Below are 20,779 nucleotides of genomic sequence, written 5' to 3' on the forward strand. Positions count from 1 at the left end.
AAGGTCAGAGGTCAAATGAGTGCAAAAAAGTATTAAGGTATCAGGGCCATGGAAGATGGCATGAAATAATTTTGTCTAGCTTGTCCTGGTACTGTATCAGGTGGTCCCATTCATAGCCATTCCTGAAACTTTTACGACCTCATAAAATCCTGTCACACATGATATGGAGCTCACGGATGGTCACTACCTATATGCACACCAAGTTTCATTCAGATGTCATGAAAACTGAGCAAGAAATGACCCTTGTCTACTACTACTACGTGTACACTAAACCTAAGCAATTTCACGATCCTATCTCCACTTCTGTGGAAATGGGATAATAATAATAATAATAATAATTCAACTTAGAATTTCATTATAAAACTAGAAGGGCACTCGGTAGGGTGCATACCTCTGCCAAGCTACATATTATTATCGACATCATTAATCAACATCAAAATCAGATCACTTGATCCTAGGATAATACTAAAGCTGTACACCAAATTTCATCAAAATCCGTTCACTACTTCTTGAGTTATATCGGGAACAAACAAACGGAGGCGAAAACATAACCTCCTCCAACAAAGGTGGCAGAAGTAATAAACCTTGTACACCACTGACAGCTGGTTGAAGATTAATTGCAAAGATTAACATGAAATCAGGGTGGATTTTTTCCTTTAACGTACTGTAGAATAAAAGTGCATGCTTGTTTAGAGCAGTATGAAAGGAATACACTAAAGCCAGGCTTTGAACATTATCTTTATGAACCCAATAAAAATATGAAGTAGAGAACATTGTAAAACCATAATTACAGTAGCCAATTCTGGACCCTCGTGTGTCTGTCAAATAAACAAGCACATATTTTGGTTCAACTTAATTTCTTTCAATATTATTTCCTTCGTGTTGTATCTTGTCCTTTCTTTGTATACAATGAACACATGCTGATTTTCATATATGTAAAACTTTTGCACAGTATTGACGCAATACCTCAATCAGGAAATGACATTTAGCCAAATCTATTACTTGTTTTAAGGTGAGGGTTACATGCCATAACCGAGACAAATACCAAAAAGGGTGACATTCTAGAAAAGGACAAAACTATACTGGTAATTATGAAGCATCCTGTAAAACTCCATTCTTAGTAAACTGTACTGCTGTATTGCCTGTAAAGAAACCAAGAAATTTCTGACAAAAGTCTGAGGCACATGAAGACAAGCGGTGCATTAACCTCAGTTATCTACAAAATGCAAAATCATTCACATGGTGCAGGCTGCAGTAGTGTATGATACAAAGGTTGAACAGATCTGATTTCCAGGACTAAGCATTCAAACACTTGGAAAAATATTTCACAGCATGATTGAGGTCAACTGAACTTCAGCCTTCGCTGATGAGGAAATACAGATCACATATAAATTTCACTGATGGATTTGATAGCAAGCTAGAAATCTATGCATTTTAGAAATTCCAGAAATGGAGGTACTATATCATGAGGTGCTATATGGTGTTCTTCTGTGCATGAACGAGGTAGCCTTTGGCTTTGATGATGCCCCGGCTTTTGACAATGATGGAGTAACGCAAGACCCACTCGAGCCGCCAGTCTGCCACCTGCAGGTCCTTGCAACTCTCCTGCATGGCCTCCTGAAAGTCTGCTGAACTGAGAAGCTCTAGACACAGCCAAGAACAACTTTAGTTAGTGTTATAGAAGATACAGGACACTAAAGACATCATGAAATTGGTAGGAGTTTTTAAACTCTAGGAGGGAGGGATGGATGCACTTCGCCCCCCCCAGACCAAGTACATGATTTTCATACTCCTCAATACTGATACTTAAATGAGTAACCCATTTTTATTCAATAAGGATCACACATTTTATTGAGCACTTTTTTTAAAATTTACAAATCAAAGTCCTTCCTATACCACAAGGCACATCGCATAGCGCTGATCTCCGTTTCAGCAGCCCTTGGCCTCTTGCTTATTACATAGCTAGGGTTACAGTAGGGGGCTAGTCCTCTGGTAACCGAGAGAGTTTGACTCCCCATTCACATCTGTATTGTGGCACCTTGCCAGATGGAATTTTTAAGATGGTCTTTCTTATGACCCAACCGCAAGTAGAACTCAATCTCCTAGTCGAGAGACAGACATGCAAAATCACTAGGCCAACTCGCGGTCAACTTTGATTTACAAAGTCGCCATGTATTTACAAAAGTGCACACACACAGTCATGCACCTCGGCACTTTGATTTTAAATGAAGTGCATTCGCTAGCTACATTAGTTTCCTTGGATCCAGTAAGGTTGCAGTGGAAATATGTCTGTGAAGGTTCTCAGTTATCCAGGTCATTGTAAACCGTAGGTGCTAAAGAAGGCAACTGGACTTGCTTGAAATTCTTGAAGACGTTTCACCTCTCATCCGAAAGGCTTCTTCAATTCTGTCCGACTAGTGGGGAGTTCCAGGTATTTATCCTCTAGTGGACCAAAAGCAACCCTAAGGTCTTTTTCTGCCATTGGCTCTCTCGGCCATCATGCGAGTCATTGAAGTTAGCCGAGTCTTGGTGTGGATGTGTATTCAGTTTTCTGTTATGTACAGAAAACTAAGTACAAAACCACTACTGTATCAATGCATCCCTAGTTTCTAATCTTGCTGTTTAGAGTAATGGACAGTGTTGGGCACGTTACTTTCAAAAAAGTAATTATAGTTACTAGTTACTTTTCCCAAAAAGTAACTGAGTTAGTAACAGAGTTACTTTGTCATTAAAGTAACTAATTAGCAGGGAAAGTAATTATTCCGTTACATTTTGTGTTACCCCCCCCCCAAAAAAATATCAAATTCAATTAATCATAATAAAAGTGAATGTTAAATGTGTTTAATGACTGAAATGGACACTTAACACAACCAATCAGTAACATTATCTACACTATATTAATATTTTTGTGGGACAATGTGAGAAGACATCTATCAAATTTAATATATTTTTGTAGTTATTAAAACTGTTACTAATTACTGGCCACTGACGAGGACAAACGCTTTGTTCCTCGACATAATGTGCATTGCACGTACACATTTTTGCCTTTTATTTCAAGTAATGAAAAGCAATGGCTGTATTTCCAATGTGAAAGCGCAGTGCTGGGCTGACCGCTCGCCATCGCTGGGTCTTCTGATTGAAAGAGTGCGCAGTAGTGCAGTAGGCATGGCCTACCTACGCATGTTGTCCAAATCTACTCTGATTGGCTTACTGTGCCGTTGTCTCGCATCTCCCCGCCCCACACTAAAGCAGAGTAAAGAAAGGCTGAACGAGCAGCGTGCCAGATGAAAACAGCTTTAATAAAGTAACGCAGAGCATTTTATTGTAAGTAACGGGAACGGCGTTATAACGATGTAAAAAGTAATTAGATTACTCGTTACTAAAAAAAGTAACGCCGTTAGTAACGCCGTTTATTTCTAACGCCGTTAGTAACGCCGTTTATTTCTAACGCCGTTATTCCCATCACTGGTAATGGATTTCCTAAAGGAACTTTTTCATTCAAATAAATAAATAAATAAAATAAATAAATGCAACCCCCACAAAAACCACAGCCTCATCAACGTGTAGTGATTAAAAATTTTCTTCCACAACCTGCTAAAGCAAGCTTTGCCATTATATCCAATCTTAAAGCACACATTCTTATCTACGCCATGTCCTGTTGTAAGTAAAAGGGAGGCAGGAAATGGGCGCTACCTTTGGAGTCATTGTGTGTCAGGAGCTGGATGTCGAACTCTTTAGCAAATGCAGTGAGGTCAGGAGGCATCACACAGCAGGAGGCCAGGTTTACCTGGTTACTGCTCGGTTTGACCTGAACCACAACACAGGAAACAAGCAAACACAAACTTAGACATAATATTATACTAGTAACATCAGCAAGGAGAAAAAGTCCTTGTTAAACTTTTCATTAACATGTTGGTCTTGAAGAAACATTTTGTTTTCTAAATTAAACACAATGCTATTCAACCACCCACTAATAGTGGTGCCAGTGGAATTTTCAATTCAATATTTATATCACACTTAACAATGGACATTGTGAAAAAGCAGCTTTAGAGAAATACATAAATTATGGATAAAAATATTAAATTTATAGATGTATCCCTAAATTTATTATGTGAAATCAGTTTTCCTATCTCTAACTAAAAAAAGAGCAATGCAGCAGTGCTTTAGCCCTTCACCCTGTCCAGTTCTGCCACCTCTTCATCTGTACACTCTGCTTGAACAAAATGTCCCAAAGCTTCAGTTTCATGCCAATACCTCCGTCATCACCATCATGCTCATTATCTCGAAGATCACGAACTCTATGATCCAAGTTTCTGATGTGAATCAGAACAAGTATGTTAGTGAGCAATTCCAGCGTTATGGACGTGACACTTGAACTCAAAATGGCAACAAATGACCCAGTGCATGTTTTATTGTCTCCCAGTATTTAAACAGGTGTTGCATATTTTAAGGCTGTACCATACTGGAGAAGTGATAGAGCAAGAACAATTCCCATAGTACATCTAGGGCATGCCAGAAAATGCCAATAAAAGATGCGTTATGGATGTGACAGAAAAAGTATCACTTTTCTTGGGTGACTGTACATTTTTATCAAACTCTGTGAAATTGTAAACCTAATGTCGAAATGGAGATATCCATTTGATAGAGGGGTCCAAGGTGAATATTAAAAAATCTTTGTTTAAAATATTTTGTATTTCATGCAGAGTTTCGGAAGGAAAAGTCAGCGTTATGGATGTGACGAAATTCCGTTATGGATGTGATGCGTCTGAAATAGACATGGCATATGTTTAGAAAATCAGCAATTTAACCACCATAACCCTTTGAAAAACTCTCTAAATATCAGCTAAAACTATCAAAGTTCTTAAATAATATTTAGGATGGCTATTGTTTTGCTGTTTTGTGGATTTTAGCATACATTTCTGTGGCTTGTGGCAATAATATAGAATTGTACATGATCAAAGTTGATTTTAGCTTGGGTTTTACATTATAAGAAAGAAAGACTGACATATTAAGGCGAAGGGAACAATTCTTGTGACAAACTGGTTCAACTTATTCACATCTGTAAAATACAGGCTTAGGTGATATCTCTGGGAGTGGTTTTGATGTATTACATGTTGCTTTATTTTTGCATGGTGAGGTTGACATTTACATGGAATTGCCCTTGTATAGCTGCATTATATTCCGGAATTTTGAGTCCAATGGTTGCGGTCTTCACACGTTGGACTCAACATTTGTACTTGACTTGACCATGTTGGAGCCCTCATCACTATATAGCTGGAAAATGATGAGTGATAAAAGAAGCCCTTGTTTTTTGGAGCGAGGTGAAGCAGTGAGACCTAAGCACAAGGTTTTTTTTTTGTTTTTTTAAACTGAAAAATTTCACCTATTCAACACCATTGTAACCGCATAAACAAGGCACACCACTGCAAACTTCTCACAAAAATAACAAAAATACAGCACCAGCCAACAGATTAACACCAGAATTGTTCAACACATCACAAATGCTCTACGCTTCCAAAAGTCTGTTTACACCTGAGACTCATACCCAAATGTGGGTCTTCACTAAAGTGTTGCCACAAAGTTTGAAGCACACTTTAGGGTGTCCTTGTATGTTGTAAGCATTACAATTTCTCTTCGTTGGAACTAAGTGACCGAGCTGAAAATACTCAGCCATGATGAATGTTTCCTTTAACAAAATTACACAATGCATATGTATGCTCTCTAATTCTACAGTTATAAAGCATATAAGATGACACAGTTTGATCATTTGAACTACGACCCCGATTCCAAAAAAGTTGGGACAAAGTACAAATTGTAAATAAAAACGGAATGCAATAATTTACAAAAAACTCAAACTGATATTGTATTCACAATAGAACAGACAACATATCAAATGTCGAAAGTGAGACATTTTGAAATTTCATGCCAAATATTGGCTCATTTGAAATTTCATGACAGCAACACATCTCAAAAAAGTTGGGACAGGGGCAATAAGAGGCTGGAAAAGTTAAAGGTACAAAAAAGGAACAGCTGGAGGACCAAATTGCAACTCATTAGGTCAATTGGCAATAGGTCATTAACATGACTGGGTATAAAAAGAGCATCTTGGAGTGGCAGTGGCTCTCAGAAGTAAAGATGGGAAGAGGATCACCAATCCCCCTAATTCTGCGCCGACAAATAGTGGAGCAATATCAGAAAGGAGTTCGACAGTGTAAAATTGCAAAGGGTTTGAACATATCATCATCTACAGTGCATAATATCATCAAAAGATTCAGAGAATCTGGAAGAATCTCTGTGCGCAAGGGTCAAGGCCGGAAAACCATACTGGGTGCCCGTGATCTTCGGGCCCTTAGACGGCACTGCATCACATACAGGCATGCTTCTGTATTGGAAATCACAAAATGGGCTCAGGAATATTTCCAGAGAACATTATCTGTGAACACAATTCACCGTGCCATCCACCGTTGCCAGCTAAAACTCTATAGTTCTAAGAAGAAGCTGTATCTAAACATGATCCAGAAGCGCAGACGTCTTCTCTGGGCCAAGGCTCATTTAAAATGGACTGTGGCAAAGTGGAAAACTGTTCTGTGGTCAGACGAATCAAAATTTGAAGTTCTTTATGGAAATCAGGGACGCCGTGTCATTCGGACTAAAGAGGAGAAGGACGACCCAAGTTGTTATCAGTGCTCAGTTCAGAAGCCTGCATCTCTGATGGTATGGGGTTGCATTAGTGCGTGCGGCATGGGCAGCTTACACATCTGGAAAGACACCATCAATGCTGAAAGGTATATCCAGGTTCTAGAGCAACATATGCTCCCATCCAGACGATGTCTCTTTCAGGGAAGACCTTGCATTTTCTAACATGACAACGCCAAACCACATACTGCATCAATTACAGCATCATGGCTGCGTAGAAGAAGGGTCTGGGTACTGAACTGGCCAGCCTGCACTCCAGATCTTTCACCCATAGAAAACATTTGGCACATCATAAAACAGAAGATACGACAAAAAAGACCCAAGACAGTTGAGCAACTAGAATCCTACATTAGACAAGAATGGGTTAACATTCCTATCCCTAAACTTGAGCAACTTGTCTCCTCAGTCCCCAGATGTTTACAGACTGTTGTAAAGAGAAAAGGGGATGTCTCACAGTGGTAAACATGGCCTTGTCCCAACTTTGAGATGTGTCGTTGTCATGAAATTTAAAAATCACCTAATTTTTTATCTTTAAATGATACATTTTCTCAGTTTAAACATTTGATATGTCATCTATGTTCTATTCTGAATAAAATATGGAATTTTGAAACTTCCACATCATTGCATTCCGTTTTTATTTACAATTTGTACTTTGTCCCAACTTTTTTGGAATCGGGGTTGTAGAAAACATCTTACTAATTCTGAACTTAAAAACCCAGCACAACATTGCAGAGTTTAATTTTTCAGTTCCTATCTGTTAGTCACTGTGCCTCAGATATCCACTTCTATTTTCTACAACAGTCAGCGTGTTGGAAATAACCATCAAAAACTACATATTCTGCTTTATGGTGCAGCAGGGTCAAGCTGGGGCTTTAATTTTAGAAGCAGCTATAGCATATAATGACCTACCACATAATACATACCACACTTGTGGAATCCTGTCTTAAATCAGGCCACTGTATATAAACTCTATATCCATGCAGAACTGACAGCCTGCAATGCATGTTGTTCTTTTGCTATGCAACTCTAATGCATAATGATGCATTTTTTCATTATTATTATTCTATCCACATTCACTAGATATAAGCAATCGTGCACTCTGATTGGCTACTCTACTACTAGGATATCAGCTCCTATAGAGATCTTGCAGTCACGTGACCGGAAAGTACACAACCGCCATCGTGTCGGTCAAAAACACCGCTGAATACTGCTGCACTCGTGTACAGAATGGATCAATTTCAACCGACGGACTACACGGCTCATTTTTCTAATGAACAGATAACTAGATATATGTCTAAAATAAACGATCTACAGATTTGTGACCCTTATGGCTTTCCGGACGGAGTTTTCACGACCGGATTTTGAACTGCCAGCGGAATACCCAGACGTGTATGATTACCTCATCAACTTTCCCTCGCTGTTCAGTGGTGAAGCACTGCGTGCTTATAAATCTCTGGACAGTTTTCTTTACAGAAATTCAGGATTTGTCAGCGACTCAGATGTGGCATCTTGTAAGCAAGAAAATGATCCTCACTGGATGGGTAAGTCACTTAAGTATTGAGTATAGCACTGACCAGCCGATTATAGAATAAGGCAATTCCAAATCGTCCGTGTTGTTTACATGGATCTGGCGTTGGTGAGGTAGAGGCTTGGCAGTGGAGGTTTGAGTAGCTGTTTTCTGAGCTTAGTCAACAGGCCGGCTCTCCTGTAGCCTCGCTTTTGCTTCGGCTCCCGGCGCGCCTCCTTCGCTTTGCTTCCGATAACAATCCACGGAGACCCCGCTGGTCTCGCAATCTGGTCTCGTCCGGAATGTTTTTTTTTTTTCTCGTCCGGAATGTTTTTTTTTTTTCTCGTCCGGAAGGTTTTTTTTTTTTCTCGTCCGGAATGTTGTGCATGCGATGGAAATCGCTACAAACCGTCATTTTCTGCTGGAAACCAATGTCCAGTAAGTCCATACGGTTGTAGTGGATATTGAAGTCCGGTACAGACGAACAACACGCAAAAATACACACAAAAAACATAAAAACCGTGCACAGGTAGGGAGAGCTTGTAGCCGCAGCCATTGTAGTAGAATTGTATGTAGTAGGGTTTTCCAGAAGAAAAGGTAGAAGTAAAAGCAGAAGTAGAACCAGAAGTAGAAGTAGAAGGCGGAATATGGCGTTTGACCGACACGATGGCGTCTGTCACAATCTGGATCGGCTGTGACGTCACATGCAAGATCTCTATACTGTGAGTAGAGAAAAACAAAATGGCGGCGTGTATTGCTGAACCAACCAAGGACAAAATAAAAGCTCTACTCGAAAACAAAACACGAAAAAAATCATCATCAAGTATTTAAAAGAAACAGAAATACCTAAAAGAATATAGTCCCCTGCCCAATATCACCCGTCCCACACTCCAGCCCAGTCGGTGGTGGGAAAGCACCTTTAAGCTGGTTTGCCAACCATCAAAAACAGCCTAAAGAAGAAGAATGCCACCCCAAAAAAAGTGTGGAATGAAAATATTTGATGGTAAGAATGTATCTTCTTATATTTTCAAGAATTATTATAGCATTTTTCACAAATTGCTCCTGTCATTTCGCCGGTTTGTTTACATTCTAAGCGGAAATTTTTATTTATAAAATTTGCAAAAAATAAAGATGCTCCGTTTCTCAAAATCCAGTGAACGTGAACAGAATAAAACAGTTATTCCACTCGATCTCGTCATACATGGCTTTTAGCCAACTTGGTGCTACATGCCTTGTCGGCTATCAGCTCATGTATGACTCAATTTCGTGGCATAACTGTTAAATATCTTAAAAGCTTCATCCCAAGCTGACATGACAAGTGCTGTAGTCAGTCAGTCTCTCTCTTCCCCTCTTCAATTAAGACATTATAGCAGTGGTTTCCATGCCTGGCACTGGAGTATAATGATGTTACACAGTTTAAACACATCCAAGACACATGGATTTCAGAAAGGAGTTCATTATAAGCCCAGAAGGGAGCTCATTAGCAGAATCAGGTGTGCAGAAAATAAGTATACAAGAGAGTATTCTACAGGGTACTTTCAGTAGCATTGAAATTGCAGTTAAATAGCTTGGAGAGATTTTCAGTGGTATTTCAATATTCATCCATCCATCTATTTTCTATACTGATTATCTATTGAGGGTCATGGGTAAATTGGACCTAATCCCAGCTGACACTGAGTGAGAGGCGGAGTACACCCTGGACAGGTCACCGGTCTATCACAACAACTTTTCACACCTGTGGGAAATTTAGAGTAGCCATTTGACCTAATCTGTATGTCATTGGAGTGTGGGAGGAAACCGGAGCACTCTGAGGAAACCCACACAGACACAGGGAGAACATACAAACTCCACACAGAAAGGCTGCAAGATCTCAGAGGATTATCACATGGGGCTGTTTTCTAACGTTTACAAAAGGAGAAGTCGCGCAGAATTTGTGAAGTCGTCCATTTTCAAAGTAATGCCTGAATATTTAGCTGATTATGACAATAGTGAGTGAAAACACGGAAAGGATCCCTACGGAGATAGGCCTGTGTCTAACATATAGACAAGAGTCTTACTCAAGTCTCACGCTGAAATATCACAGGAGTTGGCTTGTTGCTGGAAGACAACAGTGTAAAGGTGAGTGAAAGAACGGAGTCACATTACAGAGTTGGAGTACATGCACTACCTTACTGGGAGCTAAACACTTAAAATATATATAATAATAATGGCTGGTGTTTGCGAATTTCTAAATTGTGGCAACAAAACGAGTTGTCACACTTCCCTAGGTTTTCACAGACCGCCTTTAAGGGACAGAGACACACTGAAGAAGTTGTAGCTACTTGTGCTAGAATGGATGCAAATGCTAAATCCATAGACTGCACCTTGCAGACCACAGTGTTTGCAGTGACCATTTTGACAAAGATGACTATTGCCCATCAGACAGAAGAAATACTACACCAAAACACCTTTTCTTGAAGAAAACTGCTGTTCCAAGAGTGGAGAGACCTGCTCCAGACATAATGGAGGTAAAGTTAGCTAAAGTTATTTTGCTGACCTTAAATCAGTACACGCGAAAGCATGCCAAAAATTTTTTTTTCATTCACTCAATAAGCTGGGTATATATACAAATGATCTATTGAACCATGACCAATTATATAATTTTATAGTCATTTCCACTTTTTAGTTGTTGTCATTAATAATTCTGGAATAACTGATATCCACAGCATGATGGTGTCGTGGTTAGCACTGTTGCATCACAGTAAAGGCCTCTGCATGCTCTTGCGACAAGGCTTTCGCAGATAGCTTTTCGCAGACAGTTGTAATTTATCGTTGAGCGGGGAGTAATAGGCGTGCGCGATGTTATTCACCGCCACAACGCAAGGGGGCGCGAAGTCGCGAAATCGCTAGGAGTAGTTGGTGGGTGTGGTTAGTGGAGTGTTTATCCTCTGGTTACTGAGCAACAGGTCATTCAACACCAACAACAATGGCGACTGTCCTTATAATGACTAGAACTGGAGTCGTATAGATGTACGTACTTCCTCACTTCCTCGATCAACCGCCCTTCGTGCTGCTCCATCTTCGCTCGTGTTTTTAAAAATGGCGGTCGTGAAAACAAACCAAACCGGGAAAGTAGGGAAGCGGAAGTGCATGTACAGCGGATGTAGAGTGGACCAATCAGAGCCCTCTCGTCTGCGAGGCTTCTGCGGTGGTCACAATTTTTGGGAGGTGCGCGCAGAGCGTCTGCGAAGGTGGGGGGGCTACGCAGACGCTATCTGCGGCGCCGTCTGCGTGGACTGGGTTGTCAGCATAAATTGGCCTTAAGAAGGTTCCAGATTCAAACCCCATGGCCTTTCCGTGTGGAGTTTGCATGTTTTCTGTGTGGGTTTCCTCTGGGTGCTCTGGTTTCCCCCACAGTTCAAAGACATGCAGATTAGGTACAAATACCTAGGCACTGGGTTTGCACAAGCCAGCGCATACTTAGTGCTGGTCCCAAGCCTGGATAGATTGGGGAGGGTTGTCTCAAAGGGCATCCGGTGTTAAGAAAGAAAATAAATAAATAAAAATCTATGCCAAAGGGGGTTGAAAATCAGTTGGGGCTTTTCCCTGTATTTTTTTCCCCCCGTCGTCAACTATGTGATAAATCATCTCATCTCATTATCTCTAGCCGCTTTATCCTGTTCTACAGGGTCGCAGGCAAGCTGGAGCCTATCCCAGCTGACTACGGGTGAAAGGCGGGGTACACCCTGGACAAGTCGCCAGGTCATCACAGGGCTGACACATAGACACAGACAACCATTCACACTCACATTCACACCTACGGTCAATTTAGAGTCACCAGTTAACCCAACCTGCATGTCTTTGGACTGTGGGGGAAACCGGAGCACCTGGAGGAAACCCACGCGGACACGGGGAGAACATGCAAACTCCGCACAGAAAGGCCCTCGCTGGCCACGGGGCTCGAACCCGGACCTTCTTGCTGTGAGGCGACAGCACTAACCACTACACCACCGTGCCGCCTGTGATAAATCAAATAAATTAAACAGGCTTACATTACATAGTATTACCTAGGTTAGTGTTTATTATAAAAAGAAAAAAAAGGGGGGGGGTCGTATTATGCTTACATATTCTATGGCCTGACATATGTGGAAGGGAAAATGGTGGTTGATTTTTCAAAGAGGATGAATTTAGCAATCGTCAATACATACTTTGAGAAGAAAGAGCGGCACAGGGTGACGTTTAAGATTGGAGGAAGATCTACACAGGTGGACTACATACTCTGCAGAAGGGGTAACCTGAAGGAGATTGGAGACTGTAAAGTGATGGCAGGGGAGAGTGTAGCTAGACAACATCAAGTGGTCGTGCGCAGGATGAGTTTGAAAGTGAAAAAGAGGAAGCATGAAATAGTGGAGCCGAAGATTAAGTGGTGGAAACAAAGAGATTGAACATCAGAAGGAGTTTAGGGAAGAAATGAGACGAGCATTGAGTGGTCATGGAAGTCTGCCAGAAGGTTGGAATACTACTGCTGTACAAGTAAGAGAGGCAGCAAGGAAGGTGCTAGGGTGGTCATCGGGAAGGAGGAAGGAAGACAAGGAGACATGGTGGTGGAACAAAGAAGTGCAGGAAATCATAGAGAAGAGGCTAGCAAAGAAGAATTGGGACGATCAGAGAGACGAGGAAAGCAGGCGGTTATACAGAGAGACGAGACAGAAGGCAAAAAGAGCGGTAGCGAAGGCGAAAGCAGATGCATACCAGGAGTTGTATGAAAGACTGGAGACCAAAGGAGAGAAAGACCTGTACAGACTAGCTAGGCAGAGAAACAGGGAAGCGAGGGATGTACAGCAGGTAAGAGTGATGAAAGATGGAAATGTGCTGACAAACAAAGAGAGAGTGTATTAAGAAGGTGGAAAGAGTACTCTGAGGATTTCTTAAATGAGGAGAATCCAAGAGAGAAAAGGTCAAATTCATTGGAGACAGCAAATCAGGAAGCAGAGTTGTTAGTAAGGATGAGGTGAGGGCAGCCATGAAAAGAATGAAGACTGGGAAAGCAGTCGGATCAGATGGTATCCTGATTGAGGCTTGGAGATGTTTGAGTGAGATGGCTGTGGAGTTCCTAATGAGATTGTTTAACAAGATCCTAGAGAATAAGAAAATGCCAAATGAATGGAGAAAGAGTGTGCTAGTCCCAATTTACAAGAATAAGGGAGATGTGCAGAACTGCAGTAATTACAGTGGAATAAAATTGATGAGCCACACCATGAAACTATGGGAAAGGGTATTGGAGGCGAGATTGAGAAGAGAGGTAGCAATCTGTGAACAGCAGTATGGGTTTATGCCAAGGAACAGCACGTCGGATGCAATTTTTGCTTTATTCTTTTTTTTTTTTTGCTAACAAATACAAAAACAAATACAAAGTAAGAAGGACAGAATGAAACAAATCAATACATACACATGACATACAACAGAAGCACTGACGTAACATTAACAACAACTTCAAAGGCTGGACAATACTACTAATATGTTAGAGATGTAACAGAACACATGGAGACAAATTCGACAAAGATAAACAAGAGCTATATTGCTGTATAGGGGAGGATGGGTGGGGTTGGTTAGGGGTAATGAATGTGCATGTGAGATAGAGGAGGGCAGGTGGGGGGGGATTTGGAGGGGTTTTGGGCCTTGAGTTATGGGTGGAGGGACAGTGTGTATATGTTGGGGGGGGAGCGGAGTTTGTGATAGTGAGCACGTGTGTGTGTGTGTGTGTGTGTGTGAGTGTATATAAGCAGTGCTGGTCTGTGTCGGGCCAGGGAGAAGGAAACTGGATCATAATGGAGAGTGGTGGTGGTTGGGGGGGGTATTATTTTATTTGCTAATCATTTGTGTTAGTAAATTTTTTATAGATAGTAATTCTAAAAATAATAGTTATTTAATAGTTAATTACGATGACTACCTGAGCACCTGTTCATGGCTATGATGCCAGCCGCCCCTGCCCAAGCTAAATCATGATGGGACGACAGAGGGGATGGGGAGGTACTGCATGAGGCAGGGCTCCGGGCCCGGACGCCCCACACACCGACACCAGCCCCCCATAACCTCCGCACAACACGCCCTACCTATCCTATATATGACTGTATATGACAAGAATGTGTGCCTTCTCTAAAATGTACTGCATTAAAAGAAGAGGGCATGCAGGGTGAAAACCTGCCCAGATCTCCACCTACACGCCCCCCACACCCTATGTAATCAAAGATATAAGCCTCCTCTAAGATGTATTTGCATTAAAAGAGGCAAGGAGTGCAGCGAAGCACCTGCAGAGGTTTCCCACATGCACTCCTCCCCTGCCCTAGTCTATCATGTTGTTCTTATTGAAGGTGGACAAATGGTGTGTGCTTCCTAATGTGTAGAGCATTTAAAAGAGGATAAGGCGCGCTGTGCAATACCAAGAATAGGCAGGTATCAGAGTGCATTGCTTTAAGAATGTTAATGGAGAAGTACAGGGAAGGCCAGAGAAAGCTACATTGTGTTTGTAGACCTGGAGAAGGTATACGATAGAGTGCCGAGAGAGGAGTTATGGTATTGTATGAGAAAGAGTGGAGTGAATGAGAAGTATATTAGAGTGGTGCAAGACATGTATGAGAACAGTGAAACAGCAGTGAGGTGTGCAGTTGGAACGACTGAATGGTTCAAGGTGAAGGTGGGACTTCATCAAGGATCTGCTTTGAGTCCTTTCTTGTTTGCCATAGTGATGGATAGCTTGACGGACGAAGTGAGGCAAGAGTCACCATGGAACATGATGTTTGCGGATGATGATATTGTGATGTGGTGAAAGTAGAAAGGAGGTCGAGTTGGGTTTGGAGAGATGGAGGGATGCATTGGAACGAAGAGGAATGAAGGTGAGCAGGAGCAAAACAGAATACATGTGCATCAGTGAGAATGGGGATGAGAGTGTGGTGAAGATGCAAAGAGCAGACGTAAAGAAAGTTGGTGAATTCAAGTACCTGGGGTTAACTGTGCAGGAAAATGGGGGCTGCGATAGTGAGGAGAGAAAGAGAGTGCAGGCAGGGTGGAGCAGTTGGAGAAGGATTTCAGGAGTCATTTGTGATAGGAAAGTCCCAGCAAAAGTGAAAGGTAAGATGTACAAGACAGTAGTGAGACCAGCTGTGATGTATGGATTGGAGACCGGACCCTTAACGAAGAGACAGGAGGCAAAGTTGGAGGTGGCGGAGTTGAGGATGTTAAGGTTTGCGATGGGAGGTTGGACAGGATAAGGAACGAGCACATCAGAGGGACAGGACATGTGGAGAGCTTGGGAATTAAGCTAAGAGAGATGAGACTGAGATGGTCTGGGCACATCCTGAGAGGAGATGCAGAGCACGTTGGAAGGAGAATGTTGAGGATGGAGCTGCCAGGCACACGAAAACGAGGAAGGCCAAAGAGGAGATACATGGATGTGGTGAGAGAGGACATGAAAGTGGCAGGTGTGGTTGAGAAGGATGTGGAAGACAGGGAGCAATGGAGACGAAAGATCCGCTGTGGCGACCCCTAATCGGGAGCAGCCAAAAGAAGAAGATTCTATGGCCTGACATTACACCATATCTATGCCAATATTTGCACATCCAATACATTTTGAAATAAAGACTAGCTGGGATTGAATAAAGTGTGCAAAGAGTGCTCATCCATCTCTCTCTCTCTCTATCTATCCTCTCTTTAATTTTTCAGACCTCTTTATCTGTATACTCCAGAGTTTCCCTGGATGAGGATGGTCACCTGCAGGACCTCTCCCCACAGTTCCTATTACAAGGCATTTAGACCTTAAACAGTTAAAGGAGTCATATTTAAGTCTTCACATTTATTTTAGAACAATTTTTACAACTTTTTTTTTTTAAATACAAGTTGGATCAAAGCCACTGTCTGATCCTGTGTTGAAGGGATGCAGTTTCAGCAGGAGAGCAGGTCATGTTCCATTTGGGCAGGGTTTTGATTTCAGAGGTAGGTGTGTGTGGGGGGAGGGAGTACAGGCACAAATCTTCAAAAGGTCATAAGTTTATCAGATACCACTACCTGTGGTCTATCTGCTGTACTCTGGTCTCTCTTGCAAAAGAAATATTGATCTCAATTAAATCACCTGATTAAATAAAAGGTTGTATATAAATGAGGGAATATCTTGGAGGAAAGTTCATCCCTCCAATACAGTTGCACAGACTTGGCAAGGAACACTGAAGATATTCTGGAGACTCATGGTGGCCACACTAGTAAGACACTTCATTTTGGTTTTAATTTGTCACCCATCTGTACCACAGCCTCTCGTACCTTACGGTCTGATTATATCATTTGTAATTCGCCCACCTCTCCACTTTCTACATGCGCTTCCTGCTCCCTGTCCATCACCTGCAGCAACTGTCCTGCTGAGTTACAGACATCAGAAATTATTTCCAAATAAAAATACTTTCATGAAAGAGAAAAAAAAAAAAAAAAGTGTTATACTGTCGTGATTTAGAGATTAAAATGGCATACAAACTGTTTATAGTTCTAATTGATTTATAATTCTAATTAGAAATTCAGATAACTTATTTCTCATCTCATCTCATTATCTCTAGCCGCTTTATCCTGTTCTACAGGGTCGCAGGCAAGCTGGAGGCTTCTTCTTTCTGTAATTTGTTTTCACTCACCTCTTCACTGCCCATCACTACTTTGTGTTGAGTGAAGTACAGTCATAGACTGACTGTGCTCATTTGAAATAATGATTAAAAAAAAAAAGTAAATGTGTAATCTATGGCTAGCTCACTTGAACATGTTTACAAAGTGATATCATATTCCAACATGATCTCACTATGAATATTCATAACATAACGTCAGCTAACTTAATACAGAGAGTGTGTTTGAAGACATCACTCACGCTTTTTTAGAAAAAAAAAATCATATGTGCTCCATCTTTTGTCGCTTCGGGGGTTCTGACATTGCTAACTATTGTTTAAATCAAATCATTTGAATTGTTTTTCAGCACGCAAGAGGAGAGCACAGCTTGAGTAGGGGATGTTTCTGCATGGGCCTTGTGCCTGCATTCTCTCCTGTTTTTGAGCAGGGTTCCCCCCCCATGTGATCCTCGTGCCTGCATTCCTGTTTTGTTTTTTCAGACCTTAAAGTGTGTGTGTGTGTGTGTGTGTGTGTGTGTGTTGTGGGGGGACAATACAGTATAATGGTAGGGGAAACACTGTACTCTGGCTGAAATAAATAAGGACGGCCATCAAATTCACCCGGAGCGGCACGGTGGTGTAGTGGTTAGCGCTGTCGCCTCACAGCAAGAAGGTCTCGAGCCCCGTGGCCGGCGAGGGCCTTTCTGTGCGGAGTTTGCATGTTCTCCCCGTGTCCGCGTGGGTTTCCTCCGGGTGCTCCGGTTTCCCCCACAGTCCAAAGACATGCAGGTTAGGTTAACTGGTGACTCTAAATTGACCGTAGGTGTGAATGTGAATGGTTGTCTGTGTCTGTGTGTCAGCCCTGTGATGACCTGGCGACTTGTCCAGGGTGTACCCCGCCTTTCGCCCGTAGTCAGCTGGGATAGGCTCCAGCTTGCCTGCGACCCTGTAGAAGGATAAAGCGGCTACAGATAATGAGATGCGATGAGATCAAATTCAACCGCCTCATCCATACTGTTGTAATCGGCTAAATATTTGGGCATTACTTTGGACATCGACGACTTCACTAATTCTACAGGACTTCTCCCAGGCGAGAAAGGTTAAACAATGGCTCTAAAAGCAGCCATTTTCTACAGTTATTGAGGTAAACAGACAGATGTATCTCTGTAGAGATTCTTTCCATGTTGTCAGACACTTATAACGACATTATGGGCCTGTCAGTAGTTAAAAACAAAGTGGTTTAGTTCGACACGGATGTTTGCCCTGTCGGATTACGTTGTATAGCCGTTTTGCAGGTGCCGGTTATAGTGTTCTAACTCAATACTGGACCAATTTCAATCATTTTTGTCCCTAGTAAATATCTGGAAACAAAGAGATATAGAAATGGGTCTCAGGTTAAAAAAAAAAAAAAGGAAAAAAAAAATCCCAGAATTTTCCTTTAAGGTAGGCAGGTATTTATTATTTCTATTTTTTTTTTGTAATCGGTAATGCTCTGCTGGATTCAGGGGGACTGTGACAACTGTGACACCAGCTGCCACTACACTGCATTTTATATACTGTAGACCCCTAAATATTTTCTCTCTTACCTGTGCCCAGTTGTACAGCTCTTCTAGCTGAGTCTTGTCCAGGTCTGAGGTGCCGATGGAAGCAGCTTTTTGGTTCTGAACAACTTCTTCCAGCTTGGCCCACAACGGCTGCAGGTGAGCCAGAGTTAGAGTCTCACCCTCAGGCAGCACAGGAGGAGCGATGATAACTGAATCAAGTTGAGACACACCTAATGACACGCACGCTGTGTGACAGAGAAGGCAGCATAACTGTTTTGTTTTGCAAAGAAGAAACCTTTATTCGTCACATGCACACTTCACCATGTACCAGGCAAATTTCACCTCACCCTAATACTACATAAAAGACAATGGATATATTTAAACAGAAAACAGTCACTGACAATAACTGATGTAAAAGCATTCATCAGCTGTCATATTTTTATCATGTCTTGGTCATGTTTCAGGTGGATCAGATTTTCATCTTTTAAAACTTTAATAACTTAATTTCTGTTATTGCAGCAAATTCTGTCTAAAAATCAAACTGTTGAACTAGCACTCGAGTGTAAAGCCAGACAGACACATTATGAAACAATTATTTTGAAATTTTTATATATTTAAATGCTCCAAGTACAAAATGCGTTTACAGTTGAGGGCAAAAGTTTGCACACCCATTGGTGTTAAATGTTGGGGGAAGGTAAATGTTCCTTCATCTCAAAAGCAGAATTATAAAAATGTTAAAAATGAAAAATGGTTAACTCCTACATCAAGACAGCGATGCAAAACAAAGTGTAAAAGTATTCAGATATTTAAGAAATGACTGTGATAATGAAGGAAACTCTAACACTTATTTTGCTTCAGGTGAAATGTTTTTTTTTTTTTTCTAATGGCGTGCAAGTTTTTGCATTTGACAGTTTCTTTTTTTTAAAAATATACTTCAAAGAAGTCAGACGTGATCAAGTACACAGGAATAAGCATGTTGTTTTGAATAACGCTGAATAAATTTCTTGTTGAGGGAAGGTTAAAGCCAAAAACATATTAGTCCAGGAGGGAAACCGTTAGTGAGCGCATTTTAAAATCATTGAGTATTTATTATTTTTCTCTCACACTCCTTCCGTAATTCCACAAGTGCGTGCAAAAACCTAACTTGTGTCTGGTTGCTAAGCATTATTTAAAAATTGTGAACCCATAGAAAAAAAAAAAAATCTGAACAATCAAGTTACACTTACCCAGGTCTACTGCATTTTTTATAGATGAGCAATTAGACTCGGCGAGAAACAGCTTGACTGAAGAGAAAGAGAACGCAGCATGTGATGAGCGCACACTACCAGGACACAGACAACCTAAAAGTAAAAAGTGTTTCTTCTGCCATAAAGCAAGGATCAAAACATTCTCACCGGACACCCTCAGTTCTTCCCTCTCCTCGGGTGTGATCAGTTCTGTATTCTGTGGGATTGTGCAGTCCAGAGCTCCGGGCAAATCCTGCTCAAGTCCCACAAAAGTGAGGTTGAATAATAACAGCCCAAGTGCTCCATAATTCTTCAGTGCACTTACTTAATCTTTAGCTCAAATAATCAAATGAATAATTAAAAAAGGGGGGGAAAAATGACCCCTTGTGTCTGACCCCTTTCTTGCATGTGCAAACATGACATTGCGTCAACAGCCTGCAAGTATGGAATGTCTCATTAAGCCTTGGTATTATGTGGATTAAGACCTTTACAATCTTTTTATCAGACACCCTGCTGAGCACTGCACAATGGAGTCTGAGCAGATTCACTGTCTTCACACGCCACCTTGTTCATTGATCGATCATTACCAACGTTATACTTCAAAAGTGACACTTATCAGGCTGCCGAGTTAAAATGTAAGCATCATATCTTTGCAAGTTTCAGAATGTCTAACCAAGTGCTGTTCTGGTGTGCAATGACAAGCTCAGCAAGTCACCTTGACATGCAAAGGGAAAAGTTAGTTAAGTCAAAAAGCCCCTCCCACAAGCTCCACAACGCAACCTGATTTTTACATCTCTTCATTCTCCTTCTTCCTTTTCCCTGAAGAAATTGGCCTTAACTCCCCCTTCATTCTCTTTCAGTGTGTTTAGGGTGCATGTGTGTGTACTTACTATTTCGGGTGTTTTGGGTAACATCGCAAGCCACTCACTAAGTGTTGCTCTGATGCAATCTTGAAGCTGAGGATGAAATGATTTTGAGCAAGAGTAATACCAGAACTGCAATACCACTTAAACCACATATTTCTTACTTTAAATACTTATGAGTAGGACAGAAAATTAAACGGGGTGGGGTGTGTTTGAGTATTTCAGAAACTGCTACTTTCCTGCGATTTTCACACACAGTGTCTACAGTTTACACAGAATAATGTAAAAACATCCAGTGAGCAGCAGTTCTATGGGCGAAAATTTTTTATTT

General features: G+C 41.3%; 1 protein-coding gene across 2 annotated transcripts in view; it reads right to left on the reverse strand.

Moving 5' to 3' along the window:
* Positions 1–725: 725 nt before the first annotated feature.
* Positions 726–20,779, reverse strand: part of gclm (glutamate-cysteine ligase, modifier subunit) — a 24,535-nt gene continuing 4,481 nt past the window's right edge. For both annotated transcript variants that reach the window (XM_060932125.1, XM_060932124.1), the window contains exons 2-7: positions 20,476–20,541; positions 19,754–19,838; positions 19,586–19,642; positions 18,402–18,604; positions 3,694–3,808; positions 726–1,643 (exon numbers count right to left, since the gene is read on the reverse strand). In XM_060932125.1, coding sequence (XP_060788108.1) covers positions 1,474–1,643; positions 3,694–3,808; positions 18,402–18,604; positions 19,586–19,642; positions 19,754–19,838; positions 20,476–20,541 — 696 coding nt within the window. In that variant the 3' untranslated portion in view covers positions 726–1,473. The remainder of the gene's footprint in view (positions 1,644–3,693; positions 3,809–18,401; positions 18,605–19,585; positions 19,643–19,753; positions 19,839–20,475; positions 20,542–20,779) is intronic.

The sequence above is a fragment of the Neoarius graeffei genome, chromosome 10 (assembly GCF_027579695.1).
Source record: "Neoarius graeffei isolate fNeoGra1 chromosome 10, fNeoGra1.pri, whole genome shotgun sequence".
NCBI lineage: Eukaryota > Metazoa > Chordata > Actinopteri > Siluriformes > Ariidae > Neoarius > Neoarius graeffei.